This window comes from Drosophila santomea, chromosome X, assembly GCF_016746245.2.
Source record: "Drosophila santomea strain STO CAGO 1482 chromosome X, Prin_Dsan_1.1, whole genome shotgun sequence".
Lineage (NCBI taxonomy): Eukaryota > Metazoa > Arthropoda > Insecta > Diptera > Drosophilidae > Drosophila > Drosophila santomea.
Genome location: NC_053021.2, coordinates 17,823,990 through 17,843,764, shown reverse-complemented (window position 1 = coordinate 17,843,764; position 19,775 = coordinate 17,823,990). Strand labels below are relative to the sequence as shown.

General features: G+C 44.8%; 1 protein-coding gene across 1 annotated transcript in view; it reads right to left on the bottom strand.

Moving 5' to 3' along the window:
• LOC120455991 (midnolin homolog) overlaps positions 1-19,775 on the bottom strand; it is an 88,259-nt gene that overhangs the window by 9,195 nt on the left and 59,289 nt on the right. The window contains exons 4-6 of the mRNA XM_039642548.1: positions 14,079-14,134; positions 6,814-7,552; positions 5,105-6,742 (exon numbers count right to left, since the gene is read on the bottom strand). Coding sequence (XP_039498482.1) covers positions 5,156-6,742; positions 6,814-7,440 — 2,214 coding nt within the window. The 5' untranslated portion in view covers positions 7,441-7,552; positions 14,079-14,134 and the 3' untranslated portion in view covers positions 5,105-5,155. The remainder of the gene's footprint in view (positions 1-5,104; positions 6,743-6,813; positions 7,553-14,078; positions 14,135-19,775) is intronic.

Genomic DNA, 19,775 nt, shown 5'->3' with positions numbered 1-19,775 from the left:
TAGACAACCCCCGAAAACCAAGGAGTACTCCTCAGACTCTTTGTGTGTGCACTGAGGAAAATTGTGTTCACTTCAGAATATGAATTTTGTTTTCTAAACCGTAGATATTCTTACTCTTCCAAAAGTACAAAACGACTAAGATCGCCATGCCTAGCACTTATAAGTACAACAGCTCATCTCCAAGTAGTTGCTGTTTCTCCCAGTGCACTTGTACACGAGTGAGTATGAAAGGGAACGCAGGCGGACAATGTCACCACCAGCTACCGTTGAGCCACCCCCAAAATTCGTTGTGTGTTATTGCTCTACGCCTGGCATTGTGCTCCTTGTCCGCCGTTACGCCATCACCCCTGTCCGTCCGTTTGTCCGTTCGTCTGTCCGTATGTCCGTACGTCCGTGTGTCCTTCTGTGCCCGCCCGTCCATCCGCCCATCCGCCCGTATCCGCAGCCATACCCCTGGACCTGGATCTGATCCGCTGGCTTGGCGCCTTGCCAATGAAAGGAGCAGACGACCGACCGAGAACCAGACCAAACGGGTCCTTGTCCTTGCAAATTTATTGAGCTACCCACGCGACTTTGGCGCCAGCGGGTTAAGGTTTTCCTTCGCCATTCTTCCACTCAGCTACACTCGCAGAAATACTGCGCATCGGATTTAGGGATATGTGAGTCGGTTAAATGAGACGCACACAAAAGCCGTAAATGTCGAAGGGGTATTAAGAGCAAAAGCGCAATTTACATTAAAATGAAAACACTGTATTGGGGAGCAACATTGAATAAATGGCCATTGTTTGTGGTTAGAAACTATCGATTTAATTTGCACCTGCTTTCTTTCCAATATTAAAAATTTGTTGCCATATGTACACTGTACGGTCTGTGTTAGCCTACATAGTTTTAATTACTTTTGAATGGGTTTTTGCCACCGAGAATTGCATTTAAATTGACCGAATAATTGCATTTGTTCAGATGCCAGAGCAAATAACGTGCCATTTTGTTTATAAATAATAAAACTAACTGCCAACAATTAGGGCTGTCCAACTGAATGAATTTGTTCGATTTGAAATATACTTGTACATTTGTGTTCCCTTTTATATAATATATTTGAAGTTTCAGCTTTCTTTTTCGGTGTTCTCAATGTTGTATAAGAATAAGGCATGATGGCTTTTCGTACTTCAGGGCAAGTTTAACAATTTCAATGTGAGCGCCAGCGTCTCGGGGCCTTCATCATTCAATTTTTAATCAGTCGGGCGCAATCTAGCCGGAGAAAAGTCAACCAGGCACCAGTAACCAGACCAGTACAGGACACAGGATTCAGGATCCAGGAACCAGGCTTCATTCAACCAAACTTCTGACAAATTCCAAATTTCCAGCTTGGCCTCCGGCGGGCGGAGTGATGACCCCTGACCCCTGTTCCCTGTTTAAATAGAAATGTTGTTCATTTGAGTACTTTGTGTGCGGCTTGGCTTTTATTATGGCTAAGTGAATGTTTATGCCCGATTTCCCCAGCACATGTGCCATTCTGGCCCCAATCCTTCCTTTGGCTCCTTTGGCTCCATCCTTTTCATCCTTATCTCCATTGTCCGGCATTGGAATCCCCAAATCGTCGTCGTTCTTGGCGAGATCTATTTTCATATTTGCCCAGAGCTGAAAAGCAGACGTTTTTCCCCATTTTCCCATTTCGATGTGGCTCTGATTTCATTTCAAGTTCCTTTTCCTCGTTTTCCCCATTTTGCGCTCCTTTCCCTCTTTGCTTTATTAGCCGGCGCAAGTTTAAAATGTTTTATTATTGTTGGCTACATTTAAACGATTCTCGGTGCAAAGGGAAATGGGAAATGGGCGATGGCTGTGGGGCGGCAAAGGGTTACACAGCTCCCATCCCCAACCAAAGAAAAAAAAAAAAATCATAATAAAAGGGGGGAAATGGAAAGCAACTGACTGACTGACTGTCAAATCGAGTGTGCACAAATCGTTTCCAGATAGACTTGCCCAAGGACTAGTTTTGGGTCACATGTATGAGAAAAGTCCCAAAAAAAAAATAAAGGGAAACGAAAACGAAGGGGGATTGCGTTGGGGAATCATCAGAGGGTTAGGGTCAAGGGTTAAATTCTAATACAGATGATGATGATGAGATGTCTGGGCTTGTAGCCAAACTTGTGTCTGGAGCACCCAGAAAATGCTCACAAAAACCGAATGTCCTCTACAAAGTCGTCTTGAATAAATGAATAGGATGAATCAACTGCAATGAGTGGGTGGACATATTCACTTACTATTACTCATCATTACACTGAAAGGGTACACAAGTGCTTTGAAACGAAAAGTAATAGGAACAGCTTAAGCAAATATTTAAGAAAAATTCAGAAGCTTTAAACTATAAGTAAAAATGCAGAAAACATGGGAATGTGCATATATTTCTTGGCTTTGATAACCCCAATTCAAGGTGAATGCTAGGTTCCGCATGAATGGTCGAAAATTAAATGAATGAGATTTTGAATGAATGGGAATGCTCGCATTCTTGGCCGATTTCATAAATGACTCCGGAAATTCTCCGCATAAATGTTCTGTATAAGCAGCGATTGAATAAGGAGTGCTTTATACACATATAGTAGCTCATATGGCATATATATTGCCGGGTCCTCATGATTCACACACTCGCACTCGGTCACTTATTCATGGAGCGGCAATGGACCATTCACACACACTCGTTCGCTGCCTATCATGCTTCCATTCATCCAAACGGCATTGAATGCAGCCGAAAGCCGAGAGCCTGGAGTTTCCCTTTTCAGCGCTTTCCCAACCAACCAACCAACCAACCAACCAACCAACCACCCAACGCCCAGTTTTCCCTCCACACTCTCCCATGTGTTTGGCTTTCTCCCGTTGCGTTTATTTCACATGCTACTTAACACCCGAGGCAAATTAGTTGCGCCTCGGCGCAGTTTCGAATATAAATCAACACGCGGACAACCAACAGCAACAGCGGAACAACAACATCGCACAGTCAAGGAAATGGCTGCACAACTAAATGAATCGATGCATTTGCTACCCTGCAATATGTTCTTGTGAATTCAGTAAATACTTGATTATACTAACATAAATATATACCTCGGTTCATAGTTGCACCAACTGTTAATGCTCTTAGTTTGTGTAAATAGAGTGATCGACTATTGTATACCTTGCTATACATTATTTGCTAACCATCAGAGCGTCAATAATACCCAGTAAAAATAGTTTTGCCTTCGGAGCCATTTCCGAGTTTTCGCAACAGATTTTTTATGGCAGCCGCCGAAATGCGAGAAGCGCAGAAAGAGCGGAAGGAACGCGGAAAGCGTGCACCCTGCGGCTGCCACACATGTGCGACCCTGCCCCCGAGGGCTGAAGTGTGTTGCCCTCCCACTCCCCACTTTCCACTTTCCACCTCCCACACTCCACTTTCCACCCCCCGACCACCGACCGCCGACCCTCGACGCACTCACATTGCATCCCCTTGCAAACCCTGTCGAATTGCATAGAGCATAAACCATCCTGGCACTCAGAGAAAAAACGGCATATTAACAAACTAATTAAACATAAATACAAAACAAATAAAAAATAAATTTATAAAGTAATAATTAGTATACTAATGTATTAGCTATCTTGAAAATTAAATTTAAATTATAATATCATAGCATTTAGAGCTCAATAAACTTTTCAGAAATATTACAACTGTTTTTCTCATTTCCAAGACAATGTTCCGTTTTTGGAGTCGACTTCTGTGTTTCGAGTGAATCGCTGGCTTGTACGCACAATTGTGCAAATTGACAGATTTATAACAAAATGCAATGAATAATGGTATTATTCACACAGCGCGTAATGGGGAAAGTGAGTGGAGTGAGTGGAGTGAGCGGATTAAAGAGGGTGTTAGAGAGATGCTATGGGATATAGTGTGGTATGGGTGCATCTTTAGGTCTGCGGACATTTCAACAGGCGCCTTAATGTTCGGCACTCCACTCCACACCACTCCACTCCACTGCACTCCCCCCTGCCGTACATCCATTATTTCCCTTTGCTAACCATCCTCATCGGGGTATTCGGGGTAATCCCCGTGACCAGTATAAAAATGGGGGCATATGTGGCCCCGGAATATCCGCAGCGCTTCCCACAACCAATCCAGAAAAAAAAGAGAAGAAAAAGTATTGGTGAGCGATGCGGATTAGCCCAGTTTCAGTTATAAATGAATTTTTCGTATTTTTCGGTCCGAGCAAGATACAAAAAAGTATATATATATGTGTGTGTGTGTGTGTGTGTGTGTGTGTGTGTGTGTGTGTGTATTGGGGGAGGAAATCTATGAAGTTCAATCAGTTTTAATTGATTCATTTCGGCGGCGAAGGGATGAAAACATTTTGCCCGCTTCTCGCAGATAATGATGATGTCGGGCCGCTCAGTTAATAAATTTATTATCTTGGGAATGCGGATAGTCCTCAACATCCCCCTTCCCCCCTCCACCATCTATATATACCTATATCTCGCGCGGATCTGCTTCCTCTACAGCGGAAGTATCTCGTTGATTGTGAAATGGAGCTATAAGCTATGGCCATGGCCGTGGCTGGAAAACGGGGCCGCAAATTTATTATGATTAAAGTTGAAAAGTTGAAATTGATGCCCAAAAGCAGTCGGGATATGAGAGCGATTGCTCCGAGTGGGGAATGTGGGATTGGGGATGTGGGATTGGGGATTGGGCATTGGGCATTTGGGATTGAGTGGAGGGGGTGGGAATATGGTGATGGCGACGGCGATAATCATGGCAGATGATCTTAAATGACAAAATGGCCATAAAAAGTAATCAACTATTGAAAGGGGTTAACACAATCGCAATCACGGCGATGTGGAAAAAAAAATGGACGTTCTGGCGTTGTGATTTTGTGAGGGAAGTGAATGACTCTTGATTGATAAAAACACTTAATGATTTGAGCGATTTTATCTCTTGAACTATTAACCATGGCAATAAAGAAATAAACTATAAGATATAAAGCTTAAATATAAAGATAGGAAACTTTATAGTCCAAAAGTTTGTTTCTACACTGTTCTTGCTTCTTAATTTTCATTTAGTCAAACAATTCAGAGTTGCACTCACCATAACAATAGTCCATTTCTTGCAAATGTGACGCAGCGCCTTTTTGTAGCATCACGGTTTCATGGTCCAGAAGTTCTTCTTGGGTTTCGCGCCCGTGGACAGCGCCACGTTGCTGCTGCTGCTCATGCTCATGCTGCCGCCGCCCATGCCTCCGCCCACGGCCACGCCCACACCGGGTCCAACGCCCACGGCGGAGGCCATCGATCTGCCCGAAGCGCGTTGCTGGTCGGCGGAACAGCGGCGTGGATAGTTGAAGGGCGACAATGAACCGCCGCCCACGACGCCGGATCCCTCGTGCATGGGCGTCATCATGCCGCCACCGCCGCCCACAGCCAAGGTCATGCCAATGCCCTGATCCTCGCCACAGCTGGCCATGCTGCTCTTGGATGTGGATGTGGCCGACGCGGTGGAGGATCGGCAGCTGCGCAGGTTGTGCGGCAAGGTGTTGTTGTTCAGGCTGTGGTGGTGCAGCGCCTGCTGCTGCTGCTGCAGCTGGTGGTGGTGGTTGTGATGGTGGTGCAGCGGTCCGGTGGGCGTGGCGGACTTGTAGTACCGCAGACTCTCGTTGTAGCTGGCACCGCTGCTGCTGCCGCTGCCACTGAAGCCGGAATCGAGGTCCCCCTCATCGAACTCCGGATTGATGCAGCTACTGTGGCCATGATCCTTCAGCTCCATGCTGTTCAGCGTGCTCGATAGATTCTCCAGGCTGGCGTGCGAGGCAGAGCTGGAGTTCGAGGTGCCCCCAGCACCAGCCGCACCGCCCAGTAGGCCGCCGCGTCGTGGTCTTTGGGCCGTCTTCGAGGGTCCCGCCACCACGCTGGACACCACCGAGCCACCCACTGCACCGGCGGACATCGAGGTGCTGGGCTCATCGGCGCCCATGGCGTGACTGGGACTGACGTCCGGCGGTGTGGGCGGCATTATTAGGGCCTCCAGCGAGAGATTGAGCTCGTCGAGCACCCTAAAGTGGTTGTGCTGCACCCGTCGCTGCTCCTCCTTCACATTGCCCGCACTGGAGCCACTGGCAATCCGATTGTCGGACAGCACCTTGCGAATCTTCTGATCGCTGACCTCCTCGTACAGATTCTCGGTGGTGCCGTAGCGTGTGGTGTACGTGTGGCGATCCCGCTCCTCGGCGCTCGGCGAACTGGAGGTGGACTGCCCGCCATGGTTGGTGCTGCTCTTCGAGCGGAAGCTCTTGGCCAGCAGGGCGCGTATCGAGTTGCGCGGCGGGCTCTTCGACTGCACCTGGTGGGCGTGACCCTGGCCGGGACCAGCTCCTTGGGCGGCAGGCACGTTGGTGTGACACTTGGCCGCCCCCGGTTCGTAGTAGGCATACGAATAGACATGATTGAATGGCGCCGCCGCTGCTGCGGATCCCGAGCCGACGCCACCACCTGATCCCGATGCGGAGGCTGTGCCACCGCCCACAGCTCCACCGCCGCCGTTGAAGGCCACGTGCAGTGAGGGATTGGAGGCGCCACCGCCGTGCGAGGCTGTGGCACTGCTGCCACTGGGCGTCATCACGCCGGCTGCAAATCCATAATCCAGCGATGAAGTGGACGACGAGGACTGTGTGTTCGGCGTGGGCTCGAAGCGTTCCATGGTGGCAGCGATGTTCTTGCGAGACCACTTAACCTGGTTGAGAAGGGATTCAAATATGGATTAGAGCCATGAAAGCAACCCTTGTCGTCGCCCCGAAAACCTACCTGCTGCTCCACATCCATCTTGTGATTGCTGCGCCGGCTGTGACCCCTTCTTCGGCGCTCCGTGAACGCCTCGCCGTGACTGCTGCCCAAGAGCAACTGGTCGCCGATCCCGAGACCGTTCTGCGAGGAGGCAGACGAGGAGGAGGGCGCCGCCGGCATGCAGAACTCGATGCTGTCCATGTCGTCGGGGAAGATCAGATGCGAGCCCACATGTCCGTGGCCGCCGCCGCTGCTGCTGCTGCTGCTGTTGTTGTGCGAATGCGAGTGCGGATGCCCCAAGGTGGCCGCCGCATGTCCATGATTGTGACCCATTCCCATGCCCACACCCATGCCGTGGTTATGGCCCATGCCGCCGTGGTTGAGGGTCATCTGACTGGGATGCTGATGGGTTGAGGCCACCACCCGCTGGCCGTGACGCATGGACATGGACCCACCGCTGGCTATGGAGCCACCACTCACCACACCGGGCGGGGCACTGTGCACCGCCACCGATGTCGTCTGGTGCGGATGCTGGTGCGGATGTGGGTGCGGATAGTCGCTGGCAAACTGCGGCGATCCGCAGCGATTCTGGAACTTGGCAGCGGTCGCTGCACTGCCTCCTCCACCACTGCCGCTGGCCGGATACATTGTGAATGCGATATCAAAGTCGATCGGAGTTTCGCTCTGCTCAGCTTTCAGCGCGAGCTGTTCGGTGAGAAATTCGGCGTATTTAGCAACAGCAACAGGAGTCGGGCATCATCTGTGGAAATACGGAAAGCCATTAATCAGCGTGCAAATGGAGGAATGAGCAATGGTCAAGGGTGCCAAGGAGCATTTGGGTAGAAAATGGGAGACGGCGTGGAGATGTGGCGGAGATGCAGAGATGCATGACTGACATGCCATGCCAAAATCCCACAAATAAAAGCTGGAATTATGAGCACCGCACAGCTCCAAGACCAGCACCCTCATCCGCATCCGCATTCGCATCCGCACCCGCAGTCGATTCCAATTTATTTATGCGCAAACATTGTTGCCACACTAAGTGGCGGCCAAGATGCACTGCGAGAAGTGACCAGGTAGTGCCACGAAGAACATTTAACAAAAATGCACACAGCTTTGCCATTTAAGTAAGTCATTTTACTCGTAAGTCGTAATTCCAGTTTATATATTTTCTTGGAGTGTTTTAAAGGCACGCATGTAAAACATTTGGCGCTGGCATGCGTTTCGGTTCCACATCCAGATCCCAATGTGTTCAACTCCACCCCCACCACCGCCCATCCCCTTGGCCCACTAAACTGTGGCCCTTTCTCCACGAAATGCCATAAAACAGCATTAAAGCTATTAACAGCCAAAGGAGAAATGAGCCAGCCGGCAAGAAAAAGGCCAAGAAGTACTAGGGAAAAGGGGGGAAAAAAAACAGATAGTGACGAGAGCCACCCTTAGCCCCCACTCCCCGCTCTTCTTCTTATCCCTACCCCCTTTTTTTTGGGGGGGGGGGGAACATAAATCAATCAGAGTGGGCAGGCCGCCCTTTATGAGTGCCCCAGCGTGTGTCCAAGATAATCCTAGAAACAGACTGACAAAAGCGGGACGCACAGATGTACATATATAAATATATATATACAAATATATATATTATATATATAGGCGTATAAGAGGAGTACATATGAGCACTTGCACATGTGAGCCCAGCTCAAGGCCAAGTTTTTGGGGGTCGGGCGGGCGAAGGCAGGGCTATTAACGGGCAGAAAATAATAAAACCATATCAAATATCGACTTAAGATGCCATGGCTATACTCGTATGTGCGTTTGTTTGTTTTGTTTGTCCATGTTATTATCCAAGTCCAAGTCCTTATTTACCATACAGCCAGATATATTAATAGCCTCGAGGCTATAAAAACCAGAAAAACAAGTCATAAAAATCAATCTCGCATTGGAAACAATATTTTTGAAATCTATATTTATCGACATGCACCTCAAATGAGCAAATGTGGCAGTTTAAAACAAATCGTTGTGATCTGTACTGAAAACGAAAATACAATTGAAATAAGCTTATATCATTTTATTTGCATTGTTTCGCTGCAAATGCAAAAATACCTGATTTGTAACTAAAACTAATTATTATCTTGCCGCTGGGCAAATGTGCAGGCTATTTTACCTTTCACACCGCCCCTTTTTTCGCCCCTCTTTCGCCCATCGTTTTGCGCCCCACCAAGTGGGCGTGGCAGCAACGTATAAAAACCCAAATGAATTTCCCTTCCTCTTGGCTGGACTTTTATTCGTGCTTTTCACTTTTGGCCCTCACTCTGATTGATATATCAAATTGATAGCCATCCGCTGCTATATATGCTCAAATGCTCTTGTTGGTGTTTCTGTTTCACTGCTTCACTGTTTCACTCTGCGAATACCCAATTTTCATTGCCCCGTAGATATTTCTATTCCACCCCCCACACCGCCCCCCTTCGGAAAAACACTGTCCCCCGGAAAAGTCTAACGCTATCTCGCTTCTATGCCCATCCCTTTTCCACTTAACAAAGCTCGGAAATGTTTGTGCCTGCGTATTTGTCTATTTTATTTTCACCTTTTTGTACCATGTCTGTTTGGCTTGGAGATGAGCGCGTGACGAATCACGCCACCAAAATTGCACTCAAAAACATGTCTTTTTAACAACCAGAAACATGGATTCTAGTAGTGAGCATTAGCCTATAAACATTGTTTAACTCTTATGCATAATAAAGTTTAAATACTCAAACAACATCTTATTCTTGATAAGCTTTTAATAATTTATTTTAACAACTTCGACTGCCCATAAAAGCGATCGTCACGAGCTTATCTTTAGCTAAATTTTCTTTGATTTTTCCACTGTTTTTTTCTTTCGTTCCTTTTGCGTTGGCTATTTTCCGCTTTCAGCTTCCTTTTTTGTTTTGGCCGTTTGCATTTCACATGCAAATTCTAACGAGTTGTTTGTGGTCTTGTCGAGGCGTTGCCAACAAAAGTAACAACAATTGCGACGCAAAAAACCATGATAACACGGCAACAACAATGGCAACCATATGCCGTTTATTTGCTGCATTTTTGCAACATTTTGATTTGCCTGATTGAGTTGGTTTGATATAAAGGATGGTTTCAAATAAAAAAGAGCGAAACGAAAAACAGAAATTAAAAGCATAGTTCCAAATGGAAACAACGACCCGTCGTCCAGCATCGCATATTGATGTGAATTTTTCAATTAAGATTTTGGCCAGGAAGCCGCATAAAACACACATTGTATCTGTATCTGCATCTGCGCTGCAATATGTTCTTAAAAAATGTATAAAAATCATAATGAAATGCATTATTGATGCGGAGTAATAGACGCTAGCTTCTAACATTTTATTTAACTGTAGCTCTTGGAGCGAATTAAATGGTTTCTCCCCTTGATGAAATAAAAGGAAAACAGATATCTTTATGGATCGATCTGGGTAGTGAAAACAATTCTTCCTCTTCGTGGAAGGCGAGCAACCACTTGCCTAATGCAATTTTCGAATGCAAAAGCCATAAAAATATCTATTTTAATCGAACACTTTGTAGAACTCTTTTTGCAGCAGCTATTTTCTACATTTTTTTCCCTTTTTTTTTTTGGCATTTTTTCTATTTTTTTTTCGCCAGGTGAAAGGGGGCGGCAAAAGCAATTTAAAGTCTGCTGAATCTTGGGTTCATCCTCTTCCTGTTCGCTCTGCAAAAGGCAGCAGCTGCGGACCAGGGCCAGAATGTATCTTATGGATACTACTCCTGCATCCCCATCCCCTTACCCTTCTCATCCATCCATTTTTGCTCTCTGCATTTGAATGCCTCAGCTGCCTGCTGGCAATTCGATTTCATGCAGCAATTTAATTTGCTTCACTCTGGCCACGGAGCATCGGAGCATCGATTTGAAAAGCAAAAGTAACTCAAGTTGTCCGTACCTTAGCGCAACTCCCCCACTTGCCACGCCCCCTCCTCCACCACCCCGCAAAGGGGAGTATGGGTGTATAGAGCACCTGGGGCGCAGAAAGGGCAACAGGTACAAAACAGGGCGGGGCTCATTAGGAGGCGATCGAGTTCTGGGAAAGAACTCACGAGTAGTCGGCAGTCGGCAGTTGGTTGGTTTGTCATTAACACATTTTGTGCATGTTGTGCATCATTAGAGCAGCAGACGAGACGAGATGAGGATGAGATGAGGATGAGGATGAGGATGAGGTTGATGTGTGGTGGTGAATGGTTGCCAATGTCGATGGAATACACTGCCACAGATACCAACTGGTAAACGATAACAAATTGTAAGATAATTTAGGGAACAAAAAGATTGTTTTAAAACTCCTTGACAGATTGATCCTTCCTATAAAGCATATATGTATAGTTTTCCCTACTAGGAATGTGTTACGTTTAATACACAACATTTCTTGCAGTGCAGCCATCTCACATGTTTCGTTATTTCAACAATGCTCCTGACACGTGGCGTCTGCAGTTGGTCCACACACCGAACACACCCATTTCGCTTGCCCTTCGCTCCGCCAACTGAAAATTATTCATTGATGTCAATGCCAAAGAGGAGATTTTCCTTGCCACTCTGCCCCTTCCCCCTGCCCCTGCCCCTGCCCCTGCCACTCCCCCCTGTTGCACCACACTCTCACTGGCCCTGTGTGTGTGTGTGCGTGTGTGTGTTGTTGCCTTGAGCTCGGCTCGACTCGACTCGGCAGCTGTTGCTCCTGCTTTTCAGCTCCTGCCTTTGCTGCTTGGCATGCATATGAAAATTGGCCAATTTGGCGCAGCGTTTGGCTTCACTTTGTAGTTGTTGTTGCTTCTGTTGTTGCTGCTGCTGCCTCATGTGTGCGTGTGCCCCACCACCCCACCACCCCAATCCAACACCCTATTCCGCACACAGCGCCTGTATCATTATGCACAGAGGAAATTAACATACTAACATGCTGGATTCCACTAAATCAGCAGATGAAATAGATTTTGTAGTATCTTTTTTACTTCCTATTTCATAAACTTATTGGCAGTAGCTATATTTCTATAAAATATGCACATATTATAGACTAACATATTTGAATGTATTTAATATCCTTCGACTGAGTTTGGTTTTTTTTTCGGCTGTGTGCAATTGGCAGCCATTTGGGCTTTTGTTTCCTTTTTGGTGGCGTCCTCCACGTAATGACTTTAATTAACATACACATATACTTTTCAGGCACAAGAAAAAGGGGGCGTGGCTGGCCAAGAGGGGGCGGGGGCATCACTCAAGTGGAAGCTTTTTTGGCCGAGAGCAGCAGCATCGCCAACAGCAGCAGCAGCAGCAGCAGGAAAAACACCCAAAATGTGGGCCACAACTTGGTGGCCAATGGCAGCTGCAACAACAAACTCATGAGCAGCACCAACAACAACAGCAACAACAAAAACAACAACATAAACCACACGTTCCCCAGCTTCAGCAGCAGCAACAATACCAACAGCAACAACAACAAACGCTTAATGAAAGGGAAATGCATTCGGCCATTTGTTTTTCTTTCCCTTCAAGTGGGACTCGACTATATAGCACAATATTTGACCAAATAAGTATGAAATTTAATTAATATCATGAAAGTAACGGCGTGTTGTAATGAACATATTCCATACCTTTGGTTCAGCAAATTAAGTGACCTCAATCCATTGAAACGAAGGATTAAGAGTTGATTTAAAAGACCAAAGTTTAATTTTCTATTACTCCAATGCAGGCAACTTTTATTGTTAAAATTGTTGCTCTCCTTATGTTAGCAATGGCTATTTGGTGACCCAAACACACACATACACACATTGTGCAGGAAAGTTGAACCTCAGTGATGTTACAAGAGGTCATTCGGGTTCAGAAGGAAAACCTCCGTTCAACACCCGATAATCGCCTCGATATTTCTTTCGCCCATATCCCCCAGCCCATTTGGGCCACCTGTAATTCATACAACTCATCGAATATTTGATTTCCGGGCTCCTTCATCAAGTCGAGTCCCCAGTGCCCACTTGCACCATGAACTCTGGCCCACAACTTCACTTCCCTTCCGCTTTTCCGCCTTTTCCATGCCCCTTACCCTTACCCTTACCCCCGCCCATTTTCCACCCACTCAGGCAAATCTAACCAAATGCCAACACAAATTTTGTTTGCCTTTTGTATTAGGTTGACAAAAATCAACAGCCAAGCGGGAAAACAGGAGCCGAAAGATGAGCAGGAAAATGCTGGGAGTCGGAAAAGTCGGCTGCTGTAGGGGATGGCAGATTGTTGAAGAGATTTATGTTGGCACTACGCCCACAGTAGAACGAGATATGGCCAAGATATTGGGCGGGGGAAGGGGGGGGAAGAGAGGGGGGTGGCTGAGCTGTTTGTCTTTCGCAAATGTTGGGCAATATTTTGCGGTAAAAGGTGAATTTATTAGCACTAGAAAGAGGAGAGGGTTCACTTACAGTTTGCCAACCAAAAACCCCACTACTACTCCTTGTACATAGCAAATTTTAATCTCACTAGAAGTGATACCTTTTTCCCCTCTTGAAAAAATAACAACTTGAAGGCTACAATAAGTAGTTCAAGGAAAACTATTTTTTAAAAGTTGTAACAGACCCTATCAGTAATTTTAAAAGAAAGTAAAAGAAATCGTACCAATTCTGCACATTTCCCTGTGATAAAATGTGCCTTCTATAGCAATTTAAAACACATTTTCCCGGCCCAAAAGATCTTGACAAATCATAAACAAAACGCTCGTCGGACGGCGGCCAGCTGCAGATACGTTTTGTATCTTTTTTGGAAAAGCCATAGAGAAGAAGAAAAGCAAACCTCTTGCCCACACAATCACAATAAAAAGCAACACACACACTCGCATATGAGATGCATATCGAAAATATTGAGCTGAAGATGCTGATGAAGAGACAGTTAAACACACGCACACACTGCGAGAAAAATCGGGGATGGGGGGCTTATTATTTGGGGGACCGACCACAAGATACGCATCTTTCGGATTGTCGCTCTTCGTATTTCCCCTCTTTAAGCCGATTTCTGGGTTGTCTTTTTCTGTTGTGTGTGTCCGTTGCGACATAAAACACAATAAGAGTGAAATAAGAAATAGCTGGCTGATGACACAGACAGCGGCGTTGGTGGGGGGAAAGTCAAAGAAACTTTCATGTCAGCGCTATCATTTTCGAAATTCCAATAAGTTTAGCATCGACGCAGAGCTGAGTGGTTATATTGGATACAGAATTTGCCCAAAAAACATAGGGGCTCCGGCTCCACTTCCCAATCCACTTACCGAAATTTTTGAAGAAATTTTCCAGTAACGCTTGTTGTTCGCCAAACTTCTGGAATCTGTAAATACAAACACGAAACGAGAAAATATTAGTACAGAGTCGTGATTTAATTAGTATGCGGATACTTTTCAAGTGGACTTCAGTGGTCAGTCATACCCCAAACACAAAAAAACAAAAATAGGAGCTCCATCAATGATGGAAATGCTGCAGGAATCAGTCGAAGTTGCGACCAACAGGAGCAGCAGCAGCATTGTACATCAAATGTGACTTACAATGTCAGAGCAAATGAAATTTTCCCCTGGTTTTCCTTTTAGCTTTAGCATTTTCATCATTTCAAAGTCAAATGTTGGATAAATAAAACAGTTTTCTGTAGTTCTTCCCCTCTCTTTTTTCAATTCTTGTGTGTGTGTGCTTGGCTTCTATTCTCTTTTTTTTTTTTTTTTTTTGTTATTTTTGTAGCTTTTCTCAGAATTCATAATTGAATGTTTCTCTCAACTTTGTGGGGATGATATGGGATTTGCAATTGAATTAAATTCTGATGCCGTTTGTCCATGGAACTTTGGCTCGGCTTCTCCCGATTGGCCTCGGATTTCTGGGATTCTCGTTTTCTGATTGAGACTTCTTGCAGTACTCGTGTAGGCAAGGATAATTGTGGCCAGTTGGAGGCTGAATGAGTTTTCCATCTTTGTATTGCTGTTTTCATCAACGTTTATTGTGGATTAAGTCATCTCTTTTTTGGTAGCAGGAATTTCTAGAAAGACCTTACTACTTCTATGTAACGAAATACTAAAAGAGCGTGAATTCCTGACTTACTAATCCCGTTGAGATGACACCATGTGTCTATATTTTATGCCTGGAGTTCTGTCCTTTAAGCTTACCTTCAATATGTTTTCAAATGCCCAATACATTTCTACCACTTCTATGTATGTATCTAAGTCCTCTTTACCTTTTGCTATTCATGATGTAATATCTTTTTTACCGGGAAACCCCAAACAACTACATCAACCAAATTGCTTTCACTGCAACCCCGCAAAATGCTCAGTAATAACAAAAAATTTCCTTAAGCCGACTCAACGAAATATATGAAAAAAAAAATGGGAAAAAATTGGGGAAATATAGAAACTCAAATGGGGAGCGGTTGGTCACAAAAGTCCGACTTTTTCTAGTCCTTCAGTCAAACCCCACAAATGTCACTGCAAAATGTTTTAATTGAGCCAAGAATGAAAACGAAGAAGGACAAAAAAAATAAATGAAAAAAGAGGAAAAAAAGTGAAAGCATTTTGCACAATACAAATAAAATGGAATTTCAAACCGCAAGCAAACGTGCGTTATTCATTTTTGAATTTATAACACAATTGGGAGGAATGCGAATGAATGTCGCCGGGAAAATGGGGAATGGAAAATGGGGAGTGGGAAATGGAGAGTGGGGAATGGGGTGAAGCAGTGAAGGAGTGAAAATGCGCAGCAAGAATAACTGCTTGCCTTTTGCCATTTTATTTTCCCTTTTCGGTTTCAGTTGCTACCGTTTCTGTTATTCCCTGGTTTTGTAGTATGTTTTTCTTTTTCTTTTTTTTTTTGTACTTTTTATTCCTCCCGAGCACATAAAAATAGGAATAAATAAGGATGTGTTGAGGTTGGGGCACGGGGGAAAGTCAAAGGAAATCGTGTCGCGGCAAATGTGACAGGCGGCCACCGTTGCCGCACCACATCACCCATTCACCCGCACTTTTCCGACCCTCCTTCAGAATTTTCCACACACAAATGACTTGAGTTCGCGGTAAATTGACAAAAATGTAAAAAGAAAGCGGGCAGAAGGAATAAGCTCCTAAGAAGTTGAGTGTAACCTCTGCAAATGATGATAATGATCATCGTGACGATGCCGCCTCTGGTAAAGATGATGAGCGGCGGCATGTTGCCAGTTGAGTTTTCCGGCTCTGACATATTTTGTACATTTTAAAGTCACCTTTCAGTCAAAGGTTTTCCGAATGCCATTTCTTCTACTTTTCAAGAGGCGCTGAGCTATTTTACTGCAAGGCTTAAAGAATTCAATTTGTAAAGTTAGCAAAGCAAAAAAAAAACATAAATAAATAGTTGTTTTATATCATTTTGATATTACAATCGAAGTACATCATAATAAGGGATATAAAATTATACCAAATAATAATAAGTTTACTTCAGCTAATATATAAAAGGTTCTCCAAACAATAAGCTAATTATTTAAAACCCCAATTTGCGAAGACATTGAACAAAAGATTCCTCGATTTGCTCGGGTATTCCTTTGGCATTTTCCTGCAACCCCCAATCAATGGCCAATTGTTAATCAATGATCTGTGCACCAAATTAATCGTCAAAGAAACCGCCACCGAACTGAAGTCCTATATGCAAAGGTCTCAGTCTCATTCGATTCTCCTTTTTTTTTCTACTTTTGGGTTCGGATGTCGGAAGACCCGCAGCTGAGAATCGAGAGCAACCCTTTCCCTCAGCTACTCTCTGTTCATGAGTCATGTTCTTTGGTTGGAAGGGGTTTCTGTTTGCCCACAGATAAACAAACTGGCAGCCCAGGCAAGACATTTCGATATGAAACAAACAGCTAAGGTTGAGGTAATAGCAATGCCCAAATTATAAGCAGCTGGTAAATATGAAATTATGCAAAAATCCCCACAGAACTCATATGAACGCCACAATCGGAGACCCTTTAGGCAAAGGTCTGGGTCACCTCCTATTGGTTCTATTATCTTGTGAGTCAACGTTTTTAGGGAAGAACTCGCCTACATACTCCCTCCCCCTCCCCGCTGTTTCCACTACAATCAACCAAGACGACCTTGTAGGGGAAAAATAAAATGGGAAGGCAAAAAAAAAAAAAGAAAAAATTATTGAGCACACACTCGGCCCCCGTATGAGTGTGCAAATATGTGTGAAATTTATTTGCCACAGCCCGCGCCGTCCCAGGGGTTTAAGGTTGGGTTTCTGTGTTCCGCCCGTATCCGTGGTATCCGTGGTAAGTATATCACCGACAACCCTTTCACCAGCCACGTCCCAGGGGTTACTGCGAAACCCCCTTTCGTAAAAACCCCTTTCCGTTTGCTTGTTTAAAAATCACTTGATTGCACAAATGCTCATTGAGCTAATTTTATTTCGTGTACGGGGAGGAATAAAAAACCAGAAGGCGATGGCAATGGCGATTGCAAAAGGCAACTTGAGCCACGCTTACATTTTATGGGATTCCGATTTCCATATGCCCAGCAATGGGAGCGGGTGTAGGAAAAAAAAAAAATTGTAAGAAACACGGTGAAGCCGTACTGCCTGAAAAAGTCCCAACTTAACTAAATTATTAGCCGGCCACCTCAGCGCAGCAATGTGGAAAAATGTGTTATGTCCTTAAGACAAAAGCAAAAAGGACACGGACACGAACACGGACAGTGACAGGGAAAGGGAAGGGGAAGGGGAAAGGGAAAGTGAACAGGATGGGGGCAAGGCACAGTGAGTTGATCAAATTACCAGACAAACCCGAATGCTCCTCCGACTTTGATGCACTTGAGCCGTGTCAGAAGTAGTCACAAAGTAAGCAGCAGTACTCGGTACTGTCCCTTTTTCGCCGGCTTTGTTGTTGACCTTTCCCGGGTGGCTGGCTTTAATTAATTACACGAAATGAGTTTTTCTGCGGCCGGAGCACCGGGGTGGCCAAATTACATGGCGGAATGGTGAATGGTGGCTGCTGAAGGGACAACAACCGTGTAATGGAAGCCCGAAGATGGTTCTCAAGGCACACCGTGGGTACATGTCTTCAGGTGAGCTTCGGTCTGGACACAATTTGTAATTGCTCCATTTTAACAAGTACACTTTTCACTTAAGGTAAATTAAAATTGGGGTCCATTTACTTCGAAACAACAGAGAAGGAGAAAACCATTTTATGTGCTTAATTTTAAAGTGAATTTTTGAAAACTCCATTGGTTGCTTACTAACTAACTAACCCATTTAGGAGGAATTCATATCCCTAAAAGCCTTGCCATCAACTGGCGGCTCAACAAGCTAGTTCGTACTTGAAATTAGTTTCCGAGTGCGTGACAAAGTTTTCCAGCCCCAAATCCATCTCCCTTTGCAATTTTCTTAGCCCGGCTTTGAACTTCCATTACCGAACTCCAAAGGACAAACAACAAGTAGAAAGAAGAAAAATACAAAAATTCCCTTTGCAGCTTCATCTCGCCTTCACTTTTTTGGCCATGTTTGGCAATTAAATCATTTTGACCATAAATCGAATTTCGCAACACTGAAAGTGGGTGTGTGTGTGTGTGTGTGTGTGTGTGTGTGTGTGTGTGTGTGTGGGCCTCGTGTTAATCCAATTAACTTGGCTTGCATCAAACACATTCCTTTCCACCTATAGAACGAAGGCTAACGGAGGAGAGCGAAAATAAATAAAGAAATGAAAACAGTTTCAAAGAAACTCAAACTTCAAGTTTTATAGTTCCATGCTCTTGGCTCCTCGTATTTTCCCCTCCGGTTTGGTTTCGTTTCGTTTGGTTCTCTTCGCTTCGGTTTGGTTCGGTTCGGTTCCACTGGCTACAAATTTCAGACGAAACTTGGTTCACAAAAACTTTTCGCAGGCATTTCATTGGAATAACTTCCACCAACAGATCCCAGATCCCAGTAGCCCCATTCCCCAACATCATCCCCATTCCCATCTCCATCCCCTAGCAGATTGGCAAGGTGGGCCATCAAGCCAGAAAAGCTTGTCCTGACAAATGTTTTCATTGATTTTTACGAGCAGTGAACGTATAAAATAAATTCACTTTTTTCCTGTGCTCTTTATTTATTTTTGGATTTTTATGCTCTGCTCGACCAACACAAAAAAAAAAAAAAAAAATCACGACTTTGGTGTAAGCTGAGCCGAAAAAGTCGAGAAAAACAACGCTTTACACAAAAATCTCCGATTGTTTACTTTCGTTTGTTTTGCGTGTTCCATGTTTCGCTTCTTGTGCAACACTATCACGCCAGAGGCGAGGAGTGCGGGGGGATCGGCGTTGGAGGGGGAAGTTTCGAGTGTCAGTTTTACGATTACCATGCGGGTCCCACGTTGGGCGCCATTAACGATCCCACCTACCTCACTCACGTGTGCGTGTCCTGGTTGATGTGTCGTAAACGCATCATAAACAGCTGGTACACGAGCGCCCACCCAGCCCATTCCACCCAGTTTGAACCCCACTGCATCATCATCAAAATTATACTTCATATTTACCTTTTCCTCTCCAAATACTCTTTTTTACGCCCAAGGGCCACCCAAAATAATGGACACTGATCTTTATCAACAGGTGTAGGGAGAATACAAACAAGGCTGTTTGCTTATGCATAGCGACCTCAAAGGGTTGCGTATAAAAAAGAAACGTGGAAAATTTACAATAGAATGTGGGTTTTCGGGCCGTAGGATAATTTACAATCCATCTAAATTTCTAAGTGCTTCGTTTTTGGACTTATCATTGCTCATCATAATCGTTAAAATGAATATAATATTTTGGAAAGCCTATGAACGGTTCGTATTTAGATGAATCCATAATATATTCAGTATACTTTGAGATAAAAAATGTCTTGAAGAGATCAACTAACGAAATCAATTTGAAAAAGCTTTTGACTTCAGTTGATTTCATTACGCCGACTTAATGGAGTCATACAAATGTCAGGAAACGAAAATAATAAAATATTCGTTG